General features: G+C 41.3%; 1 protein-coding gene across 2 annotated transcripts in view; it reads left to right on the top strand.

Annotated features, from left to right (window-relative positions):
- The window catches only part of lactbl1b (lactamase, beta-like 1b), a 28770-nt gene extending 17933 nt beyond the window's left edge, over positions 1 to 10837 (top strand). For both annotated transcript variants that reach the window (XM_065955070.1, XM_065955071.1), the window contains 4 exons: positions 1919 to 2076; positions 5589 to 5836; positions 7837 to 7942; positions 8715 to 10837. In XM_065955070.1, the coding sequence (XP_065811142.1) occupies positions 1919 to 2076; positions 5589 to 5836; positions 7837 to 7942; positions 8715 to 9693 (1491 nt within the window). In that variant the 3' untranslated portion in view covers positions 9694 to 10837. The remainder of the gene's footprint in view (positions 1 to 1918; positions 2077 to 5588; positions 5837 to 7836; positions 7943 to 8714) is intronic.
- Positions 10838 to 10932: the final 95 nt, after the last annotated feature.

Genomic DNA, 10932 nt, shown 5'->3' on the forward strand with positions numbered 1-10932 from the left:
CGCCTGGGTCCGAATTTTATGTAAAAGGTCACTGCATCACTTTTCCACTAAATTGGACATCAGTTTTAAGTTTTGGATGGCTGGATCATTGTCCTCATGGGGATCATTGTCCTCATCATCATCGTCATCATCATCCTCGTCATCATGGTTCTGATTATCATTGTCCTCGTCATCATCATCATCATCACCATCCTCGTCATCATCTTCATCATCTTTGTCATCGTCATTCTCATCCTCGTCATCATAATTGTCCTCGTTATCTGCATCCTGATTCTTGCTTCGAAAGAGTTAAAACCCCTTATGCTTAAAAATTGTAAAATTCCAAAACAGCCGAATCAGGAATTATTTTCAGCGATATTTTGCATCATTATCATTTCCAGGGTTAAAGAGGCGGGGTTTGGGGTTTAGTGACGTGTCGGCTTAAACAGAAAGTTATAAACACAGCTGGACTCTTGAATTGTCACACATTGTTGGAATTAAACCTCGCCTCCTGTGAATACAGATAGAAGTATTTAAACTTAGCTTAACAGCCACGAGCAAAGACAAACTGTCAGAAACAGCTTACATTTGTTTTTCATTTTGACATAACTGCTGCAGGTCAAGGTTAATGTTGTTTCTATTGTTCCTGAAGCAGCTCACGTGATGATGGTTTGAGGAACTTGGCAAGGTCATGTTGTGACTAATTAGAGCCAAACAGGAGGAGAACACGGAAGTCCGAGTCAAAAGTGTCTGATACAGCCTAAAACAGAACGACACGATAACATTGTGTTCATAAAGTAACGAGTCAGGATTAATGATTTAACTTTGAATAAGAAAATAATAATTTTGTCTACATGTTGAGTACAAGTCAATGCAAGCTTCTCCATGGTGCTTTTATTTTTAGATGTGTCATCTTTTCATATTATAGTTTAAAAAGCTCCAATAACATCAACCTTGAAGTCCAACCCACATTGAAGTACTTCAAAATCAAAGTTTGTATACTTTCTGAAAAATAGTTAGCACTGTGTTAAGTACTTCAGCAATGTCCTATTGTGAAATGTTCAAATGCCTGAGGGCTGTGATGCAGACTGTACGAGTGTAAATTAATCATCTCCTGTGGGACTTACCCAGAGTTCATTGCAAACTTGCAAAGAAGGTCCTCATGTCCAGCCCCCCATAAAACGTAAAGACATGTACGTCAATTGAAGCCGAATTACTTAAGGTTTGAAAAAAAAAAAAAAAAAAACATTAATTCGCAACAAGCATGAACGTGGTGGGAAAACTCAAATAGGTTAAAGTGACAAAATGAAGCCTATAGTGTATTGACACTCATGTGGTTATTTAGAGCACAATCAAAGAGTTGTTTGTGTTTTCAGTCAAATATTGAAACAGTATTAATATTTATGTTTTCATGACTTTCTGAGAGTGTGCTGTAAAATATAAACACTGTAATGAAAGATATTCAAACACATACTGGAGTCGAGCCTTTTTTTTTTAATGGGGCATCTTGTTTCCTGGCAACATGTGAAGATATGATGAGTGTGTCCCATTTCTCACTTATTAGACCGTCTCAAACCCCTGCGGTCTCACACTCAATCATGCACTGCAGACCTGTCACCATTACAGTCAGTGAGATTCCAGTGCTCGGGCTTTAGGGTGGAGATTGAGATCGTGCCTGAGACTGCACCCCTCCTGTCCGACAGGAATGGTGTCCCGCTGTGAGGGTCAAGTGGAATTAACTCAACTCAGGAAGATTTAACTTCCTTTAACTTTAATCTTTTGAGATTTAACTTCTAACTTTCTGCGATAGCCCAGGGCTCCTTTTCCCGCACGTTAATTCTCACTCTCGGTCCTCGGTTTCTGACTCTATCCACGGTCCTATTGATTAATGACAAACTGGCCGAAAATTAATCTTAAAAATCTGCTGTGTATCTTTCAGGTGGATGTTTTACTCCGACAGACCATAAACCCCATCAGCCTTCCCTCTCTGTCAGCCATCGTGATCCTAAACGACACCGTTTTGTGGACCGGAAACTTTGGGAAGAGGAATATCAGTGACCCGCTTTCAGGAGCCCCAAATGAGTACACAATCTACAGGTGAGTCAACTTCTGGAGTGAAATCTACTGCATAAATGTCACAAGTGTCCCTCTATTTATACAATTAGAATTAGAATTAGATTAGAATTACTATATTAGAATTCAAAATCATTGGTCATTGATTCGATTCATGTTTGAAGATGATTTCAGTGTACCAAGGAGTGATTTAAATATATCCAGAGGAGGGAGACTGCGCCACCTCAGGATATCAAAAAACATCTGCTCTCCGCCTCTCTCTGTCCATAACTGAACGCTCATGTCAGCAGCACTGATGAAAGTCAAGGGCTCTTTCTGAAATCCCACAGTGCAGTATGGACGCGAGACTCTTCAGCAGACTGAACCCTCGTGGTCATTCAGTGGGGTTTTTTTTGGGTCCACCTCAGTTTACTGATCATTTCAGCATGGATGCTAACTTCCGGGTTTTGTGCAGTGTGGTTTGGATGCATCCTGAATGAATTGTATTTTAACACCCACAATGCGATGCGAAATGAATCACTTCACATGCGCCGCCAAATCAAAACAAACGAGGATGAAAAAAATAATAAAAAGAGGATGGATGCGGCCAGTTCAGTAAACGCGACTTTCAAATGTTAAGTTGTTGAATTGTTTCCATGGAATGTGGAGTTTTCTAATATTTACTTAGCCATCGTGCATATCACATCTGGGTTTTGGGGTTGAATGACATGAAGCGGACTAATTATGCCTCTTCCATGAATCAGACCAAGTAGGAACAAATATTGGTCTCCTGAACAGTAGGCCCTAACAGAATAAAGCCCGGATAGAAGGGACTGTCTGCTGTCAGATTGAGTAGACACTTTATATTCCGAAGCACCCAAGGACGTGGCTTAATGAAAGAGACTACCTTTGCTTGTATCTCAGTCTGGTCTATGGGTGTTTCCTCTGCAATTTTTCAACGAGTGATTTGACACAACTTGCTGCTTCTGCAAAGAAAAATAAAGGAAAAAAGTGTCTTTAATACATTTCATGTTAATGGGCTTTTTCACTGTTGCTTGTTTTTTCATTACAAAATTCTGCGGCTGCCCACTGGAACATGAAGCGCACTGTTTTCATGTGCTGCTGAGTCAGAAATGCGTTTTAATCAGATGATGAGCTCCATTGCATCATCTTGGGTCATTGTTATGGGGACATAGGCTGTGATTGTAAATATTACTCGGCCAGCGTACATGTATCTGCACAGATGCTCCTGACTTTGATGTGTAATTGATGTTGCAGCCTGACGGGGATCGAGTTTCCCCTGGATGTCTGATGACTACGTGAAAAAGGCAAAAGTAACAGCTGGGAGTGTGTAACAGCTGGGAGCATGTAACACTGCGGGTGTATCCAGGGAAATGGGACATAAACAAAAACAAGCTTGAGCTTACACTTGTTTTTACTTTTTGAAAGAAACTTTTTTAATACCAAAAAAAACAACCTCAGCTGAGTTAACTACAGTGCACTAACCTCCCCAGATACAAGTTTGAGGGTCTGATTCACCAAAGGATTGTCCTGTCTTTGCGCCTGCTAAAGCTGAGCAAATTAATCAAAAAGACACAAAACACAATATGGTGGGGTCGAATGCACCCTGAACTGCACTGCAGAGCAAACCGCTTCATGCGTCGGGGCTGGTTGCATGTATTCAAATGAGCCATTACATAGATGTTTGGGAAAAACTGTCCCCTTTTCTATTCAAGCTTCTCATTCATAAAAACCGGCACCAGCCGTCACACAGTTAGAGTGGAGCAAAAACACATCTGCTGACAGCTGGTGAGCAGTGCTTATTAGAAGATGTCACACGCTTCTGGTCAAAGAATACAGCATGAAGTCCCATTTTGCTGCAGTGGTAATCCACATTTTCCAGATCATCTTGAAAAGTCTGTGTTGCTTTAAAGTTAATCCAATCCACTTTTTAAAGAAAATCAGGGACGGAGTGCCGATAGCCTATAGTGAGTGTGTCACGCGCCCCATGTACATTTGAGACCTAGACAAGTTTCCCCAAGGGGACAATAAAGTGTATCGTATCGTGTCATATCGTACAGAGGCAATAGTCCACGTTGCAGTCCACGTTGCAGCATAATGTGGGTGTGAACGGAAACACAAAAATCAAACACAAATGACCTTAACATCCTCATTAAACTACACGATATGTCACACTTGTTAGGCAAATGCCAGCTGACAACGTAAATGTATGAACGCACAGCAGCACACAGCTCCGATCAATCTGCACCTGAAGACGGCTATTATTCGGACTTTGTGCACCTGCAGCACATTTATTTGAAATCGTGGCATTCAACAGTAGTAGTACAAAGGTCTATTGAGTTCTGTTAGGCGTGCTGTTAAAGGTCTGTCTCATTCACAGCGGGACGACGGTAATGCTTTTCTATTTTAACCCCGTTGATCATTTCTGACAGAGCTAGCAGTTTAGTTCACAGTTAATGTAACATGACTGAGCTGAGACATGATGATTGCCCATGTTTGAAATCAAGGTTTACGTCTTAAGATCACAGGGGAGCTCTGAGAATTACTTTTTTATTGTTAGAGATAGATTTCAAAGGTAGAAACGTAGTTTAAAGTACTTTCTGTCGGACTGCACTCCATTGTGTGCTTGATATGTGAAAACTTCCCTCTTAAGATGTACAAACACAGAACAAGAAAAGCTCATTATGGCATTGTAAGAAGCTTAGAGCTGCTTCAGTAGTTATGACCAGAGCTGAGCTTCAAGTAGAAGCAGACCTAGGAGTGCATTTGAGCGGTGGGGTCATCCATGTCAAATAGCTTGTAGAAAAAAAACTAAAACTGGATCAAATTAGGAGAAAGAAAATGTAGTAAAAAAGCCTCTTCATTTTTTGGCTCTATAGTTTCAAACTGTTAGAGTAAGTTCTCGACTTCATCTCTTCTAAGTTGTAAGTCCTATTCAGATTCTAAATTTAGGCCCCTGTGAGTTTTTGTTAGCAATATATATAAGATAGAGGCGTAATGGAGGGGATGACAAGATCCCCTGAGCGTCACATGGGCACGATGTGATCGGCAGAACCAGCAGGAGAAAATATTGCTATTTGTGTTTGTGCATGACTCCCGCTGTGCATCAATCAATTAATCAATCAATACACTTTTACTTTTTTAAATGTACCCCCTGTCCAGTGTGTTCGATTAAAGAAACAAGCTTCTCAGGCTAAAGCTGGTTTCTGTAACAGGCTGTAAACATGTTGGTGTTTGAACATGGGTGTTAATGGAGCTTTGTTTGGGGTGCAGTTCTTTGCTCCTTTGCATGGCTTCATTTTTCAACACCAGATGTTGCTGCTAGGTTTTATGAGACAAATCCCCTTCAAGCAATTCTCATGAGGTAACAGTCAGGCAGAAGGAAGATGAAACGTGAGCAATTGATAGTAAGTAAAAAGAAAAGCAGGGAAGAAAAACCTGAGTGTTTTTGCAGTAAATCAAACTGCAGATACTCATCACATGTCTCCTGCCAGATTATAAAACAAATCACAATCGCTCTGTTGTTTGTCTTTCAGGATTGCCAGCCTGTCCAAAATCTTCCCGACGCTGATGCTCTACAAACTCTGGGAGGACGGAAAGATCGGCTCGCTCGACGACCCTCTGGAGAAATATGTGGAGAACTTCACGATCAAAAACCCTTTGGGGAAGACGAGGGACTCGGAGCTGAAATATGTGACAGATGGTCTGATATTTCTGGACAGCGGGGAGGTTCAGATCCGTTCCTCGTCAGTCACCCTGCGCAGGATGGCCAGTCAGCTCTCAGGTAAACACGCAAAGGATTACTCGGAGCTCCTTTTTAATTCAACGGCTGTGATGTGATACAAGGATTGAAGATTTAATCCGACACAGGTTCCCTTAGGTGTACAGATGTCTGCAGAACATCTTCGGTCGTTTGTTTTGTTGAAAATAAAACCCTTTTCAATTTGACAAAATCAAAAGTAGGGCAGTGTTTACGTAACTGTAATTGTGTTTAAATGTTATTTAGCTAGCGATGCCTCATGTGAGGTGAGTTACAGGACAGGCGGGGTTTAATCTTATATTTTTACTTACAGCCAGGTTGCGTTATGAAAGCCACGGCTAACAAAGTGTCTCAAATAAAACTCAAATACAAATAACACAAATAAAAACTCCCAGATAGCTCAGTTGAGGAGTCAAAAGTAATATCCACCTTGTGACATTAAACATTTCACTTATTTAACGTTCACTTCAGCTGGTTTCAAGTCATTTTCCATCCAGGACAAGTTCTTGTTTTCTGTGGTTAAGTTAAAGTTGTAACACAAGTGCCTTATTTTCTTTCAAAATAAAACCATATTTGTATCCAAACAGGAAGTAAAGTACCCTTGTATTAGGACAGTATATTATTACAAAATAAAAGCATAAAAAAAACTTTCTTGAGATGCAAAATATGATGAATCATGATCGGGTTTAATTTCAGCATTTCATTGCGATTCAAAAATCAAATCGTTTGACAGCCCTATAAAGAACACAAAATAGAAATGTATGACGTACATGATACTCAGAAGACACAATAAAGAGATGAAGCAGTCCAAAGCAAACCCTGTTTAAAATAAGTCAGAGACAGTTATGGGGCTTTCACACGTTTCCAGTGTGAACACAATCAGCTGTTTGAAACCAACAGCAATATTTCAACCAGAGAAAGACCCCTAGTTTTTTTTCCGCAGTAAGTTTCCGAGTGAGCTGATGTGAGAATTCAGCAGGATATTATCCGGATAATTCACCTCGAGCCTCGAGCCAAATTTTTTTGAAAGTATGATTTCATTGGACTACACATCATTGATATAAGGGCAAATATTTTCATTATAGCATCATATAGCGGACTCTGTTGCTTCATCTGCTACTTATGGGTCTTTTTTTCACGTCACCTCTTATCTCAGGAGACAACCCCCCCTCCCCCTCCCTTCTGACAGGGATAGTCTCCAGCTTTGAGTCTCCGTATGTCAACTGCCAGGTCAGGATAATATCTGGAGCAGTCCTCCTGAATGATCTAGATATTTTTAGGAGTGCATATGTGAAAACAGCTCTAAAGCACAAAGTGAAGAGTTACATTTATTTTATGAGTACTTTATATAAGACCTGTTTTTCCTGGTGTTTATAGGACTTGTCTTTAAAAGATTTGACACAATAATGAAAGACTTGAACCCCTGGCTTAAGAAGTTGCTATTGCTATAGCATGTATCATCAATCAATCAGTTGTGAAAATGAACCTGAGTCTGTGAAGGATAAACAAGATATCATCCTAAACCTCTGTGATCAGAAAGTTCCTCTGAGGTTTGATGATTGGCAAAAAATGAAAAAAATAATCTTCTGGTTTTTATTTAGAAATTGAAATGGGGATACCTTTATCGAACATTCAATATCTGAGCTCATTTCAAAAATATATTATGCCAGAGTCACATTCAAATATTGATGACGCAAAAGATCTGGTCATGCAGGCACCTGTTTGTCTGAATGATCCTTTCAATTTATTATACCTGAAGATTTAATACAACAGATGAGAGAAATGCCAGAGGCGAGACCAGTTATTAATCTTTAATTCCCCCGACTCTGTCACCACCGAGGCGAAGGATGATCATAGTAATCATGTTCAGAGGAAATGTCATGAACCCATAGAATAAAACATCAAACCCACCAGGCTGCCATTAATAGTTAATGTGTTTGTCCTTGTGCATGTCTATAAAACCTGCCTGTTAAAGTTTTTGTGGAGTTTGAAGTTTGAATGTTTTTTTCTGATTGTTGATTCAGGTTTACCAAGAAGACTGAGGGCCACAAATCTGCTGTGGAAAGGAAAAACACAAACTGCAATCAACCTGTTGCAGGATGATGTCCTCGTCGCTGACCCGGGCACCAAGTAAGATCTGTTATGTTGTGTTTATTTCAGTAGCTCAAAATTCATCATTCTCTTGGTTACAACCAGTGGTGTAGCGGTGCCTGAAGAAGTAAATATACTCTTAATTTTCCACCAAATGAGCATATTATGAAAAATCCACTTTGACAGTGTTTTTGAACATATATTTGGGTAACCTGAGTGTCTACTGACCCACAAAATGTGAAATAAACCCATCCAGTCCTTTGTTTGTAGTCTGCATAAGTCTTACAACACAGAGAAAAATGTTCCGTTTCAAATTTGCTCAGCTAAAAAATCCCCTCCTCTGATATCTCCACCCATGAACTCCATCCCCAGCCTAGAGCAAAACTTTTGCGCAGGTCCGCCATTTTTAATCTTGCTACAGCGGATTGATGTCTACCAGGAAAACTCAGGGGGGGGCTCTTTGCATTTAAAGAGACACACACACCAAAACGGAGTGTTCTGAGAGAGCTGGTTTCTACAGGGTCACAAACCTCCTCTGGCGCTTGATTCATGTTATAGTTTGAACAAAGCACAGCACAGATGTTTCATTTAGACCACAGGGGACTGTTTGAAAAGATGGAAAAGTCCCATCCATTGAAGGATAAACGGCCTCTGTTACTAACAATGACATAAGACTCCCCTTGCATATTTAGTAAACGTGTTCTAGCCAATTAGAGACCAAGTAGAGAGTGATAGGTAGGATGCTGCAATTCCCTTGGAATTAACATGTATTTTTAAACACTCTTCTTTGTTTTAACTTTCCTCCTTCCAGATGCCACTACAGTAACCTGGCGTTCTCTCTGCTGGCTCATGTGATGGCCGAGCGAGTGGCCTCCGTGGACTATCAGCGATGGATCACAGACAACATCCTGGACCGACTGGGAATGGAGGACACCAGCTTTGACATCACACCGGGGCTTCAGGCCCAGATGGCCGTGGGAGTTTACTCCAATGGGAAACCAGCTCCTCTGTATGACCTGGGCTGGTACCGACCTTCGGGTCAGATGTTCTCCACAGCTGCAGACCTTGCCAAGCTCGCCATGATGCTTCTGAGCGCCTACCATCGCAAGCTGCTGGAACCAGACTCGCTCAAGATAATGCTTACACCAGTCTTCAAGTGTGATAAGGACTATTTTGCTAACCGCACTGGGACGCCGTGGGAGGTTAACGAGCTGTTAGGGTACGAAATGGTGCGTAAAGACGGCGATCTAGACGGCTACTCCGCTACATTCTCCCTGGTGCCCAGACTGAAGCTCGGTTTGGTGGTGCTAATGGCCGGCAGCCGGACCCAGAACCAAGATTTGGTCGCAAAGGCCTACAGCTACATCATCCCAGCCGTAGAGAAAGCCTTCAGGGAGGCCAGGAAGGTCGTCTTTCCCCCGCCAAACCCTGAACCTTACATCGGCATTTACACCTACAGCAACATCACCTTCTATGAGATCAAAGCCGGGCAGGACGGGGTTCTCATCATGCAGCAGTTCGGACCTCAGATTGAAGAGCTCATCCCAGAGAAGTTCAGGACAATAAAGCTCAACTACCTGGTAGATCGGGTGTTCAGAGTGGTTTTTGAAAAGGAGTACCCGTGTGTTTTGAGAGTCGGCACCGCCTCTGTGTCTCTGGAAGCACAGGACGGACAGTTATTCAACTTCTACACATTTGACAAGCGAGGACGGTCCACTGGTTTCGATGCACCGGGACTGAACACGTATAATGTTGTCAGAATAGCCCGCAAGCCAACTTTCTCCAGCTGATCTGCAGCTGTGCAGAAGCCTAAAGACAAATGGTGTCTCCTTGGGGTGTCAGAGAATCTGTAATCAAAGAGAGGCCTGTGGGTGTTGAGTGACTAAATTGAAAAGACTTTTTAATTAAGTTGTCAAAAATTGATTGTGCTCTGGATTTAAGGAGAACAAAAAAGGATTTGTCATTCACAGAAATGATTTAATGTCTCATGGCGGTCTTTGTCACTCTCCGCTCCTTCATCTCGCCTCCTAACTGAACGCTCACATTATGGTGATACAGTGCTTGTGTTTTTCCCGCCTTCTTTTCAACCACTCTCACATTGTCTTGGTCTCCTCTGTCCTCATCTCGTGGTCTTGGACATGAATATTTATATTATTTTTATTTTCAGTTCTTGGATGACCATTTGCATTTCTCCGCCTCATACATATTTATCCTCCTCTGGTGAAAGAAAAAAAGACTGATTTAAAATGTTTGTGGTACAAAAAATTATGATAATGGCAAAAAAAATTAGGACATTTTTGTGCTAAACATTAATATGCATCACTTTCCCTTAAACATGTGTTTACACAGGTATTGGACTGCTTTAAATGTCAACAATCCTGAAACTAAGGCCAAATATTTTGGCTTCCCAGTAAGAAGCGATTAAGGACAGAGAGGCTTTCAGTTGCCTCTGTGACTCTTTGCTGGGTAATCCCTAAAAATGGACTCCAAATGCCCTGAACTCTCACACCAATGCGTCTAATGCACGGCCCAGACTGCTGCAGGGAAACGGCAAATTCAAGAGCACAAAAAATAACCTCCATAAGGCTGAGGATTACCCTTAATTTGAGATTGCCCGTCTGAAAGGTGTGACTGAAATGGAAATGGCTTTGTCTTGAAGCATCAAGTAGCGATGAGCGATGGAGTAAATCTGCTGGAAAAAAACAATCTATCTGCTTCATCAGACTATTTACTTAACCGCGTCAGCCAGTCAACCTAGTAATTTGTTGTCACCGCTAAGGGATAAAAGCTCATTCAGATGGATGATGGGACGAGAGAATAATTTGGCTCATGCTGTATTGTAAGTTGAACAGAGAAAAAATGGAAATTATGCTTTGTGTTCGTTTTCTGCCGATGTTAATGGTTGTTATTAAATAAAATGTCAGATGAAACTCATTCAGCATTCAGCTAATGCAGTCATGAATACTTAACTCCTCAGCATTACACAATAAAACCCCTGACACAAACTAGACATACACATTAAGAAACCC

Source organism: Labrus bergylta, chromosome 5, assembly GCF_963930695.1.
Source record: "Labrus bergylta chromosome 5, fLabBer1.1, whole genome shotgun sequence".
Taxonomy (NCBI): Eukaryota; Metazoa; Chordata; class Actinopteri; order Labriformes; family Labridae; genus Labrus; species Labrus bergylta.